Source organism: Cucumis sativus, chromosome 6, assembly GCF_000004075.3.
Source record: "Cucumis sativus cultivar 9930 chromosome 6, Cucumber_9930_V3, whole genome shotgun sequence".
Taxonomy (NCBI): Eukaryota; Viridiplantae; Streptophyta; class Magnoliopsida; order Cucurbitales; family Cucurbitaceae; genus Cucumis; species Cucumis sativus.
Genome location: NC_026660.2, coordinates 14,907,839 through 14,922,355, shown reverse-complemented (window position 1 = coordinate 14,922,355; position 14,517 = coordinate 14,907,839). Strand labels below are relative to the sequence as shown.

At 28.7% G+C, this 14,517-nt stretch overlaps 2 protein-coding genes across 2 annotated transcripts; both read right to left on the bottom strand.

The window, feature by feature from the left end:
* Positions 1-5,516: 5,516 nt before the first annotated feature.
* LOC101221086 lies at positions 5,517-6,593 on the bottom strand. The gene is made up of 2 exons (XM_004148199.3): positions 6,224-6,593; positions 5,517-5,923 (listed from the first exon to the last, which is right to left on the bottom strand). Exons 1-2 carry the CDS (start codon positions 6,486-6,488, stop codon positions 5,739-5,741), a joined length of 450 nt encoding a protein of 149 aa, XP_004148247.1. The 5' UTR covers positions 6,489-6,593; the 3' UTR covers positions 5,517-5,738.
* A 946-nt stretch (positions 6,594-7,539) lies between these two features.
* LOC101221327 (probable serine/threonine-protein kinase PBL5) lies at positions 7,540-12,204 on the bottom strand. Its single transcript, XM_004148200.3, has 5 exons — positions 12,069-12,204; positions 11,033-11,292; positions 9,619-9,808; positions 8,430-8,821; positions 7,540-7,978 (listed from the first exon to the last, which is right to left on the bottom strand). The coding sequence occupies exons 1-5, from the start codon at positions 12,148-12,150 to the stop codon at positions 7,769-7,771; spliced, it is 1,134 nt and encodes a 377-aa protein (XP_004148248.1). The 5' UTR covers positions 12,151-12,204; the 3' UTR covers positions 7,540-7,768.
* Positions 12,205-14,517: the final 2,313 nt, after the last annotated feature.

Here is a 14,517-nt window from a genome sequence, read left to right as displayed (position 1 = left end):
TTGGACAATCTCGAGTCACCAAAGCATTGGGTTCTATAATATTTTCCTTTCTATTTTAGACCTCAGTGTATTTTCGGGTCAACATATTTAACTGAATTTTAGAAACAAAACGTTTATGAAGATTTCTTTAATTCAATTCAATTTTTTATTTTTTAAAAAATGAAGCGGTTTGATTCGGTTATAAAATCGGTTTAAAACATTAAACTGAATCGAATCGCAAAAGAAATAGTTTCAACCTAACATAAACCGCACCAAACCACATACATCGGTTTCGATTCAGTTTTCAAATATTTTATGGACACCCCTAGTTTTCATATGTTTTCAAGTGATTCACTCATTTCACGATAAGCCGGCCAAGAAACAAACATTATGTTTTATTCATCAACCGAGGCTGAGTACCGAGTATTTGGTAGCAACTATAAATATACTTATTTGGTTGATTATTCAGTTGCTTGAGGATTTTGAGCTCCTACTCTATTGTTATGTGACAACATATTGCCACACACATTGCTTCTAATCCCATTTTTCACCGGAGGAAAAAAATACGTCATATTGGATTGTCACTTTGTTCACATCAAGTTTCTTTTTTATGAGTGAGGTTTAGTCACTCCACACACACATCTCTACAAGTTATTGCTAATACCACTAAGCTTTGCCCTCTGCTGTTTAATATTGTAAATGCTTATTATCTTTGTAGGCAACAACAAATGGCATGCACTACACCGTAACATTAGAAGATGAAAGAATTTGTGTGTACATCTTAGACTGAACTTTGCACTTAACATAGTTTTACTTGGGGTGATTTGCACGATTTTTGATGCACGAGGAAAGGGCCAGGTAGTCTCTAGGGTTCTTTTTGAGGGAGGGGGTTGGATTTTGTTTTTATTTGGTGAGATTTTTAAAGGGAGATGGGGAGGAAAATGAAGACAAAAGATGAATGGATTTGAGGTTTGTGTGTGTTGTGAAATAAGGCACATTGTGAGTTGTTGGCTCTCCCGACCGGTTCATCTCAGTACCATTGGCCCTTTGTATTTCCTTGTCCCGCTGCCTCCCCACTCACTTATTATTTACCATTCTTCTTCTTCTTCTTATTATACTCTCTTCAATTTTGAATATGAATCATTGTAATTTTTACACTTTTGTGATTCTTGATCTATATATTTTACTTTTTCCACAACATGAATGCTTCATTTCTCTAATTGGATTGAAGATGTTATAATTTTGTATTTGAGTAAACTTTTTTTAATGTATGTTTCATATATCTAATATCATCAATTGAAATGAAATTTATGGTTGAATGAAAAGAATCAAACGTTTTAGAGTGTCAAAAAAAAATGAAAATATATAGTTATAGAAACTATTGAACTAGATTGAAACTATATGTGAGAGTACTTATAATGATCGACCACAGTAAATATTCTTTTATAAGAAGGTTTAATCTCTATAATAATTTGTAATTAAACTACTTGTTTAGATTCCAAAATATTATCTAATCTCATAGTATACAAAATATTATCTAATCTCATAGTATACGAACACTTAAACTTTAAAAATATTTTAAAGTATCTAAGTGCATGCAAATTTAGAACTTTTATTTTGTTCTTTATATGTCGATTAGTTCTCACTATGAACTTTTAATTTTGTTTTATAAATAAATAAACATATACTATTAGCAAATGGTTAACTTTAGAATTTAGAATTTAGAATTTAGAATTTAAAATTATTATTTTCAAAATATATTAAAATAGACCAAAATATTTACGAAATATAATAAATATTACAATTCATCTACCTTGACAATAATAGATCAATAAATAATCATATTGTGCCAAAAGAAATCAAAGAATTTTCCCACATGAGAGGAAGGTTAAGATGGTCAGCACATCAAATAAGATGATGAGGAATCCTTAAACTTTCGAGCTCGAATTTGCCTCGCTTAGGTAGTCAACTAAAAGAGAATCAAAATGTCCTACCTCTCACTCAATACATATAGTAGTCTATCATGATCTATCGTACATAAATTATGATATTTTGTTGCATACTTGTAGATACTTTTAAAAGGTGTGTGATTTAAAATAATTTTTTGAATTAGAAATAGAAGTAAAACGTAAAATGAAAAATAAAAAAGAATTATATTATAAATAAATTGAGAAGACAATAAAAAGAGGAGTGTTGAGAAGAGGACATCCTCGTCCCATCTCTTTTTTGAAACAAGATTTTTGTATTATATATGTCCTATAGGATGTGGATTCCTTTCAATGCTCTCTCCCCATATTGTGAAATTAAAATTGATATATCTATGTCTCAAAGAATCAATTCAAAATTATCTAATCTTTTTATCTCAAAAAAAAAAAAACTATATATATATGTGAAATGATTTTTGAAGATAAACAAAACATGTAGAAGGCACAATTCATTATGGACGAAAAATTCCCTTCATAATTATTGAAACTTCGTTGTCTTAATAATGAAGGCTGAGAAAATATAGTATATAATTTTGACACAATTATTATTCATCTTGTGACATTTAGAATCATATTCCATCATGAAGTAACATTATTTTCACATTATCAACTTTATCCTATTATGTAAAAATAGTTCTTTTTTAAATGTACAACTTTTGAAAAAATAATGGTTCCATGGTATTCTTAAAATTAATAAAAGTTAAAAGAATATTTTTCAAACAACCTTATTTCATTCTTAATTTAAAGTTAATGATAAAAGGTACTTTTTAACTAAGAATTATTTTAAGAAGGTTGTAAACAAGTTTTAATTTTTGCATTGTTATTGTAAAAGTTAAATAATTACTATTGTTGTAACGTTTAAGGTTAAAAAGAGGGTTACTTCTTTAATTATTTTAAGAGGACAATAATTTCCTCATAAGGTAATGTCAATAATTGACCACTAAAAAAAGAAAGAACGGCTTTGGATGCAGAAAAGGATAACAAAAAATTATCATTCAAAATAAAAATACTAATCATTAGCAACTGAAATTTCCGCTATTACCCTCGTAATTAACGTAAAAACGTATATTTCTTAGGAGATAATGGAAATTTAACGGTAGACAGCCACAACCTTTCCCACGAGACTTTCTTTCTTTGTTACAAATGGAATTAAAGAGATAAGTAAATTTCCCTCAAAGTTTCACAAAATTCTTAACGTTTTAAAATTTTACACAAATTTTAATGGATATTTTTTAAAAACTATATAAAATAATTAAATTAATAAATAAACGTTATTTGATTTTTAAATTATTATGATGTCTATTATTTATATTATATTTATGTTAGTAACAATTTTTTTATGGTTCATGCTTTTTACGATACAATGAAAATGAAAATATGGATTCACCCCTTATATCAATAGAACAATGAAAATATAGAAAAAAAATAGTACTATATATATATGCTTCTATTAGTTTTTCCTAATTCCATAAGTAATCAAAATTTGAGAAATTATTTTTTCTATTGTTTTTTTAATTAAAATTGATTTAAATATCAACAATACTTTTGTCACACAAAGAAACACGATAAATAAATATTGTTGGACTTTCTTAACTTTGTTATGTGGTGCTAGGAACAATCTAATATGGGAGTCTCAATGAGTAGTCAAATGAGCAAAAGTCCAAGAACAATATGTCCAGTAGGGTTTGGGAGTGTCATCCTCGAAAACTTTTAAGTTTATTTTTCGTAATTTTGATCCTATAGTTTAGAGACGTGCATAAGTCGATCCTATAATCTCTAGTGGTGTAATGTAGAATCTAAAAGAATTCCATCTAATATAATATTAGTGAACCACATATATATTATATGTGTCGATTTTTAGGTTTTTCTATTTGTTAAGGGATGATGATTTGGTAAATGGTAAAAAAGGTATGTTTTAAAAAAAATAGAAGTAAAAGATAAAAAAGAAATGTACCATAAACTTAAGTAGGAAGATTGATATAAAAATTAAGAGTAAAAATGAGAAGTATTTAAAAGGTAAAATGGAAGAGAGTATAGAAAGGGGAATACCTAAAATGCGGATTGGGTGGCTAATGGTAATGGCTATAAACATGAGCGAGGAGGTGAAAGAGACGAATGAGGGGAGTGGAAAAGTCCCCCACATGTGGTAGGGCCCACATACCCACGTGAAATTACCCCCCCTTTTTCTTTCTTTTTTTTCTTTCTTTTGTTGTTGTTTTTGTTTATATTTCATTTAGCTTATCCGGTCACGGCTTTGAGTGTACAGGTAGGATGCCCCAAATGTGGAGTCACATCACCTTCATCAAAACCCCTTTCCTACATTAATCTTAACACATATATTATTATATACACTCATACACTCATACACACATACACATACACATACAATATACATATAATATTTATGTAATTTTTAATTCGGTCCTAACATGGTCCCCTCCTCAAGTGGCCCTGGTGGTTGTTTGAGGTAGGTTTCCAGGGGAAGGCCGATAGATAGATGGAATCACATGCCTCATGTGCAATCACTCAAATTGACTACTAATGGACTCTCGGCCTCCAAGTTTTTGGGCCGCCCTTCATTCCTCCACTCCAATGGATCAGCCCATAAGGTTTTTTTTTTTTCAAAAGTAACTTCCAATCCACCTCTTGGTAGTACAAACACTACCTAACTTCACCTACAATCAAGTGGCCTTCCGTATATTCTCTCTACTTCTTCTTCTTCTTCTTTTTTTTTTTTTTTGTTGTTGAGATGTAGCCAATTGATTAGAATTATCCGATAGGCGAAACTTAATTTACATTCACTCCCAATTTGAAGGTTCAATTTTTTAATTTCATAATAGTTGTAGTAATAATCTTGAAAATACACTAATACAAGACACACAAACATATGAAAATAGTAATACTTTAGTAATACCAACTTTTATCCCACTCATGCGACTCTTACAATCCAATTATGGCAAATTCTTGACCTTTCTCATTTGTTTTAGAAGTGTTTACATATTTTTAAAAATGGTAATATTATATCTAAACTTTAATTGAAGCTAAACTCTAGAATTTCAAACAAGATATACTTAGAATTGTATGAAAATAACTAAAACCGTTATTGTCACAACATTTTATATCTCAATCTTCATTCATTTTTTCAAAGAAATTTACATTATTTTTTAATGTGAAAGTTCAACTGTAACATTAGTACTTTTCAAAGTTTAAATTTATGTTTTGAGTTATAATTTTTATAATTTAACAAAAATAATAGGAATATTTACTCGTTACCTCTTCTTTTTTTTTTTCCCTCCCACTATTACTTAAAGAACATAAATTGAAAGGGAGAAGATAAGTGGTTTTCTTATAAACCATTGGTCAATTCCAAAAAAATGTTACACGTGTGACAGAAAACTCAAACACAATTTATGAGAATGTTGAATTGGAGATTTTGAGAAACATATTAATCAATAAATACCGTAAATCTATCATTCTATGTATTTTTAAATGAGATCATAAACAATCTATTAACAAATATGTATAATTCTTCAAGAATGGGAAAGATCAGTATCATATCAAGTTTCCAAAATATTTTCATTGAATTGCTACTCGACTATGCTTTTCTGTTATATATTCTATGAGTAAATCTGATTGAATGCCAATGCATTGTATGGGGACAGTTCTGTAAATTCCCAATCTCTCCTCTCCATCAACTACTTGATTTTCAGTGAAACTAATCTCAGATTTCTAAACGAGACAAAAAAAGAAAAAAAGAAAAAAAAAAAACAATTCTCAATCGATTTTACTTGGTATTATTCGTGAATCTCGATCGCCAACGCTGGTTAGATTCAAAGGACTCGAAGCAATATCCATTCCAGCATCTCCAAGAACGGCAAGTTCGGTATGATCAACGTACTTCGGCACCTCCGGAAACCGATCCTTCTCATCAACTGCCCTAATTCCTCCATCCTTGATCGCTAAATTCATGTGTTCGCATGAGAAAAAGAGCACAAGTATTAGTAAATCGATTTAGAAATTACTGATCAACAACAGAGGAGGCAAGAAAGAACAAGATCATGAAATCAAGAAAAAGAGTAAGTACTTGAAAATTCTTGATAAAATCAGAATATATATCGGAAAGTGAAAGAAAGTGCTAAATTATACATGCAAGAAGAATCAGAAACGAATTGTCAACGGATGAGATTTATCGATTGAAGAAAATTACGTGAATGTACCTAAGATAAACAGAATAATAATGTATTATTGAGGAAATTTACCTGGATAAGATGACCACCAGAGAATAAAGAGGATGAGGAGCAGAATCAAAGGAATCAAATGAATCCAATGCACGCGGAATCTGTAGCGTGAATTGCGATCTCGCTTCCTTATCCAGAAACGAGGATCGGAAACTGGAAGAAGATCACCAGCGGCAGTGAAATCGTCCATTGATAATCTAATTCCTTGAGGCTGATCTTGTGATAGAGTGGAGTTCATTATGGTGCAAGGATCGTCGGTTGTTGTACGGATAGCTCTCTGCTGCATTTTTCAACAATGGAAGTGGGGGAATGAGGATGTGAAGTTGATCATTGCCTTGGCCTCCATTAATGTTGTATATGCTTCTTTGTACTTATATTCTGTTTGTTTGTTAGGTGTTGAGTTTGGGCGGGAAACTTCACTATTCTTTCAAAGTTTTAAAATCATATATTTATGTATTTACGACTTCAATTCCAGCATTATAGTTTAGGGAGAGAAAAAATCACAAACTAACATTTTAAACCCAAATCAACTATCTTCCATTCTTCTTCTTCTATTATTTTTTCTAATGTTAGAAATTCAAAGAGTCCAAATTCTCATAATGATTGATTTGTAGCGTAAAGTTATTCAAAATTCATGTTTGAATTGAATGTTTTTGACCTAATTCGATTCAGACAGGTCTGATATCAATCAAACTTTCTTTTTTAATATTTTTACGTTTCACGATTTCATTTTCATTTCGTCTTCAATTACTCACGTTTTCGAATATTTTTTTAACTTTTAATAATTCTTATAATGTTTCAACTCTTCTTTAATCTCAAGTAAAATATTAATAAGTATTGAACTATGAAGTTTAGAAAGTTGTGAACTTCTATCACCACCATATAAGAAGTTAATAAATTTTTTAAAAATTTAATATGTTTTTTTAGTAATTAATCCATCGACACTTTAAACTAAACAAAAACACAGTTCACAAATTTTACTTTCCGCTCTTTGGACTAAACACATCTTTAGAAATTTGATTCTACTACGTAAGAAGATTGAAAAACAAATCACCAACTGTTCAAAAGCTCTAATCGACCAGCTCTTACAAATCTCCATACTTTGTTTAAATATTATTATACGTATAATAATATTTAAACAACCTTGAAATGGAAAATCTCCCTAACTTATTTGATGAATGACTTTACCGAAAGTCACAAATTTGAACATAAAAAGAAGAAGAGGAAAAGGTAAAGCTCTAAAAGTCATTTTTTTAACTCTAACAATTTTGTCCTCAATATATGTGTTAACAATAAACCATAGAAAAGATTATCAAAAGAAGATAATTGCTACAAAGTTTAGAACTCATAAAACTAACTCAATCTTATTATTATTAAAAAAAAAACTAAAAAACTAAAAACGAAATCAATAGAATCATAAAGACAACTCAAACATGATCCTATACCTTCATCCTACCCCAATATAACAATCCTATAGTGGGTCACATAATTATAAGCTTCTTAGGGAGATAGACCCATGAAAAGAAGTATATAATATATTAGAATTGGGTAATTGATATTTATAAGCTAATCGGTTGTGTGAGAATAATTTTGAGAAGCAAGAAAATTTAAAGCTGCGACAACTTCTGATATTGTTGGTCTCATCGTAGGTTGTTCTTGAAGACACATTGCTGCAATGGCAAGAGCTTGATACAATCCTCTAATGGGAAATTGACCATCCAACCTTGGATCTGCCATTACTAAGAATCTCTTTCGGTCTCGGAACAATGGTCTTGCCTACCAACACAAAAAAATACAACCAAAATTTGTGTTAATTAATAAAATCATAGTTTGTGAATTAACTAAATTTAATATACTTTTCAAATGATTATTACTGTTTTTTATGTTAGAAAATTAAAGTAATCGAATAGAAATTCTTTTAATTATAGATAAAAACTACGCACTAGACAAAAAAAAAAAAAAAAGTGACCTAGAATAAAATTCTAAATCTTTTTTCAGGACATAGTCACATCATTTCATTTTCCATTTTTATATAAATTTATTTTAAAGAAAATGTATACCCAACAATAGTTTTTGAAATATATATGACATCTCTTTAGAGTAATTTATAAGATTTTAAAAAGTAATTAATATTTTAAGAAGTTTTTAAATACAACTTATGTTCTGAATAACTTATATGAAAATAGTACTTTTGTTGAAAATTAAAATAAAATAAATAAAAACTCACCCATGCTACCAAACTCAGCTCCTTTGAAGGTCTTGTATGATCAATAGCTTTTCTACCCGTGATTAGTTCCAATAAAACAACCCCAAAGCTGTAGATATCACATTTGAATGTCAACTGGCCAGTCATTGCGTAATCTGGTGCACAATATCCATAAGTGCCCATAACTCTAGTAGACACATGAGTGTTATCACCACTTGGACCAACTTTTGCTAGCCCAAAATCTGAGAGCTTTGGCCAATAATCTTCACCCAACAAAATATTTGAGCATTTTAAATCTCTATATATAACTGCTGGCTTCATTTTGTTGTGTAAATATTCCAACCCTTTTGCTGCTCCTACTGCTATCTTCATTCTTGTATTCCAATCAAGCACTTTGTTCCCTGCTGGAACATCTATACATATATACATACCCACAACCAAATCAAACTCTTAACTACTCATTCAGCATTACTTAATATGGAAATAATACATATATTTTTAATAAAGTCTAATTATGTTTATTTATTATTTAAACTTTTAGACATAATTAATTTAATAAGTTTTTGAGGTTTCAATCTTATGGCACAATGAATAATATAAATTAAGAAAATGTCAAAGAGACCCTAAAAAACTTCCATCTTCAATAGTGTGTTGTTAATATGCTGTACAAGTCATCGTCCTATCCAATATTATTTCCAAAATTCACGCACACAAAGTAAAACACAATTCAAAATCTAGAGTTCTATTTGACATCAAATTCAATTCATGAGCATAAATTATTATTACACATAAAATTAACAATTCTACTGGAGTACTTTTGATAGTTCATAATATCAAATGTATGTAAACTTTAAGGAATCTAAAACTAAACTTGTAATATATCATAATCAATAATAATATTATACATTTAAATTTTTATTAGGATAATTGTAATGATGTTAATAATCAAATGTACAGCAAAATTATAAAAAAAAAAACAAATATAACAAAGTTTATCGCTAACAAACGTTTATTGTTGATAGACTCTAAATAATTTATGAATAATAGGTCATATTAAATCTATCATTAAAAGTCTATTTAGACCCGTTGCTTTTATAATTTTTTTTTTAAAACTTTGTAATATAAATTAATATTTTTAATTTAATTGTTATCTTTACAACTTCTATTCTCTTTTTGTTCAAAGAAAGTAAAAAGAGAATAAAGGGCATACCGTGCAAATGTTTGTCCAATGATCCTAAAGGCATGAACTCATATACCAACAATCTTTGATCACCCTCAACACAATAGCCTATCAATTTTACAAGATTTGGGTCATTGGCCAAACTTAATGTTACCACTTCCACCATGAATTCTCTTATTCCTTGACCTCGACTCCAATCAAGTTGCTTTATAGCTACAAGCTATATCAAAATTAGAGTCCAAAAAACAATATATTAATATCAATTTCTCTTACTTTTTTTTCTTTTTCTTTCTTTTTATTTGCATGTTAAATTATCAATCATAACTTCACTTTAAAACAATTTCTTGAACTGTGTCATTTATTTAAAAAATACTTATTACTCACATAAGTGTTTCAAAAATGTTCTTGAAGTATACATATAATTGATGTGCTAGTGATATTTTAGAAAAAAAGTTAGATTATTTTATTATTTTAGATTATTGTCAAAGAAGTATATTCTAAATTCTAAGGAATTCTATTCCAAATATAGTTTTGAAATATGAAAGTTTAGGGTGTAATATTACAACTTTGGAAAGTATAAGGTAATTTCAAAATAAAGTGTAAGAGATGTATTCAAATATATTGGTTATATATTTTAGTAAAAAAAAAAAAAAGGACTGTCTTTGTTTTAGTTGTTAAAAAGTAAACTTATAAATACTAATTTTTATCTTTTATGATTGGAAATTTATTTTGGTTTTTAGTATTTAGCTATGTATTCAAATACTTTTAAACATAAAAACAACCATGTACCAACTCATCAGAGCTTATATATAATAATATAGATATTAAAAATTAGACATAAATTTGGTTATATCTTAAAATTATTTTGTTTTGGGGTGTACATACTAATATTTTCAACCTAAATTTGGTTATATCTTAAAATTATTTTGTTTTGGGGTGTACATACTAATATTTTCAACCTAAATGAATGATATGTTTATATCTACCTTTAGCGAAACAATCACACAAATTTCTTTAAAAGAATAGATAACTCAACTAGTGAAGAAGCCCTTAAATTGTCAATTGAATTTAACAATAAAAAATTAATAGACAAGTAAATAAAAATTTAAAGTTTATATCCATATTTTAAAACTAAAAAAACTCTTTCAAAAAGTGTTTTTTTATAATTTACTCAGAATTCAATTACTCTATTTAAAAAAGATAAAAGTTATTGTAAGACTAAACGAGGATGTATACATTATTTTTTTTAGAAAAAATTACTAAACAATCAACTTTTTAAAGCATCATTATTAAAATAAAACTCAGCTCAATCCTAATTAAATGATAAGATTTTTGTTTGTAATGGTGGGAGGTTTAATGGTTGTTGTGTTAAAATTATTTAGATATGTGTACATTACTTTTATTAGAGTGGATTAACTTGAAAAGTGATAAAAAGAAAATGTACCTTGTTAATCCTTGCCAAATAGCCCTTGTAAACTTTGCCAAATCCTCCTTCACCTAGAAAGCAATCCGACTTGAAATTTCTTGTTGCTTCTGCTAGTTCATGGAATGTAAATGTTTTTACCTCTTCGTTTGACGTTTTTGCTTCACCACAAACCTCTTTCTTTATATTTGAACCCAACCGGTGCTCGTTTTCGTAAACCACCTCTTTTGCTTCTTCCCTTGTTTTTACTTTCAAATCCCTTTTTACTTTTACTGCATTTCCTGGTAATAAATAAATAATAAATTAATGATTAGCATAAGCAACACCAAAATGCATTATTCATTGTTTCAATTTTTTATATAATTAAAAAAATTAATTTGTAGGTTGACACGACATAGAATTATGTAAAATTAATCATTAATATACGTCAACATACTTTAAAAATTTGCCCGAGGAGTCAGTGATATTTAGATCAATAATAAATTTATGCCATGCTTACATTGAGTTTAGATTTTATAAACTATGCAAAAACACAGTTAATATGAGTTAATATAAATTAAATTTGTAGAATTTTACGGTTCTTGAGTTACAACAATCTTGGTTTTTACAAATTACAATCTTTTAACATAGAAGATTGATTGCTTTTTTGACAAAGATAAATCTCTAAAGAAAAGAACTGTGCACCAGAATCGTCATTGATTGATGCACAATAAAAGAAAAAATCCCAACATTTCTAATTCTACAAGACAATGTAGAGGCAAAATCTAACAAATTGGATACTATCTTATTTTCCAAGCAAACATAAAAAAAAAGAAAACGAAACAATCCTAAAACTTGATGTGAGAAATTTCTTTTTACTTACATAAAATTGTTCATTCCAAATCTAAAACCACATGAAAAGTAATCAAAAGTTAAAATTAAAGTAACCAAAATCAATCATAAAATTTGTCCACATTGAAGGATTTTTCTAGACCCATTTGGGGGAACAATTAATAGTATGAATCTTAAAAAATGAAATGGACCTCTTGAATAAATTTGAAAAAGAGATGAAAAATACCTGAAGAAGCTGGTTGAATGCTTTCTAATTTGCTCCCTGATAATCTTTTCTTTTGTTTTCTGATATGGCTAAAGCAACCCATTTTTGCAGCCCAAACTTGAAGCCGATGAAACAAAGGCAAAAAAAGAAAAGAAAAAGGAGAAGAGTTGTCAACTTGGGCATAAAAGTATCTAAGAAATTTATTATAATTAACTTTCTTCTAGAAAAATAACTATTACGAATTTGATTACGAGACGCGTAAACAACTACAATATTTGAAGTTAGCATACGTGGAAAAGTGATTGTGTGCCACGTCAGTGTTAGGGGTTTTATTTAATGAAGTAAAACACGTCAGGATTTGTTTACAATATGAAATTTGTTCTGTGGGCTTACGTGGCGTGGGTTGATTGGCCCAACGGTTTTGTGGCTGGTTTGCAACAGATCTTTGTCCTTTTTTGTAGGTAAAACGCTCTTGTCCAGTACGCGTTTGACGCTGAGAACGCGCTCTCCCACGCTCGCCGTTTACTTAAGAAGCGCCGTATGAATAATTGACAGCAAGTGACTAACTCAGGAGCTTCACCCAATCTTACCTTTAACAGGTTCACGTTGATATAATATAAATAAAATACATTTTTTATGCCTCTATAAAATCAACTCAAAAATGCTTCTAAATACTTCCAACTTAACTAATAAAAAAAATAACACTTCTTTCACTAATACTTTTTATTAATATTTGTATTTGTATTGTCCTCTCCTTTCTTTCTCCCCTATATTTGTATTTGTATTGTCCTCTCCTTTCTTTCTCCCCTTCCTACGGATCTCTCTAAATCCAGAAGCCTTCATATGACGAACCAAAACCCATTTCAACGGTAATCAGTTGAAAAATTAATTTAACTATTTTTTTTTTTAGTTTTTATATTTGAAACAGTATTAGTTTATCAAAAACAAACTAACCTGCTACACGAACATAAACAAAACATAATATTTGTTTTTGTGAACAAATTTCTAACTAAAATTTGTTTATTGATTCTCATTTCTAGTTCTCACTATTTTCTATTAAGTTTATACATGAAATTCTTAAAACAACCCTTGAAGCTTCATGCTTCGGCAGTACTCAGTAGCCATACCCTTCACTCGTATAAATCACAATATTGAAGAAAATATTGACAAATTGGTGAGGAAATGGCAAGGGAGATGTGGAAATTTGATTTAGGATTTTTATAATCTAAGATACAGTTAGGTTCAACATTTTCCAAATTGAAAATTGAGTTTTGCTTCTGTATATTATAAATTAAAAAACACTTTCATTTGATGGTAATCGGTTTGAGAAATCAAAAACCATTTTCATTTAACAATTATCAGTTTTTCAAAAAATTGGTAGGAACGCAGTTCCAAGAGATAGAGGGAGAGGAGAGAAGTGGTAAGATAGAAAGGAAGAGAAGAACGTACAAAATTCCACCTCAATAGAAATATTACTAAAAACATGAACTCATCTACAACGTGGCAACTCAACATACAATAACTCAACAATTTTTGTTCACATACCAAATAGATACTGATCTCAAACTCATAAACTAAAAATGTATTTTGTGCTTTTTTTTTTTTTTTAATACTTACTTAGTCTATTTTCATGCTTTTTATTGAATTGTTAAGTTAAATTTTGTAGTGTAGCAAATTCTTTATATTTATTTTACCAAATATTATAGTTATTTGTTTGATGTAATTAAAGAGCAAGAGATAGACTTGTAAATCAAAATATTAGTTTTATACAAATGTTCGAGGTAAATAGTGACAAGATGTTGATATCAATCAACATCTTTTGAATAATTATAAAATTAAAGTATTTAAATCATAAAATAAAATAAAATATTGGGCTCACAGCTTAAAAGAAAAAGTCAAGTATTTCAAACGTTTGGGGTCGAAAACCATGACGCTGAATGTATACCGTTAGAAAATTTGAATTGGATCTTAACTTGCAACGTATAATCTTGAGCATAAAAAATGTCCTTTAAGATCACCCGTCACACTTAACTAGAGTTTGGAGGTGTGTATCAAAAGGATGTGCTTATAAATAGACTTGTACAACCATCCCAAAGAATAGAGTAAGTACTCTCAAAATAAGATAGTCGACATAATTTCTTTTTGTGCTTAAATGAATTAGTCACTACCTATACTATCTTATGAAGCGTTTGGACAAGGAGTTGTTTATTATAATCCTAGGTTATTATAGTTGAGTTATAATAATTTGTGTTTGAGATATAAATTATTTTAATTTATATTATAATAATAATTGTTTGACTTGTAAACTATTTTAGTTTGAGAAGCAAATAATAAATATAACAGCAAATAATAAAAAAAAATTAATGAATATAAATAATAAAAACGACAACCAGTAAAGTTTTGAAATAGTGTTAGCCGAACACTTCTTAAATATCCAACTGTAATAAACTTAACACTACACTAATGTGAT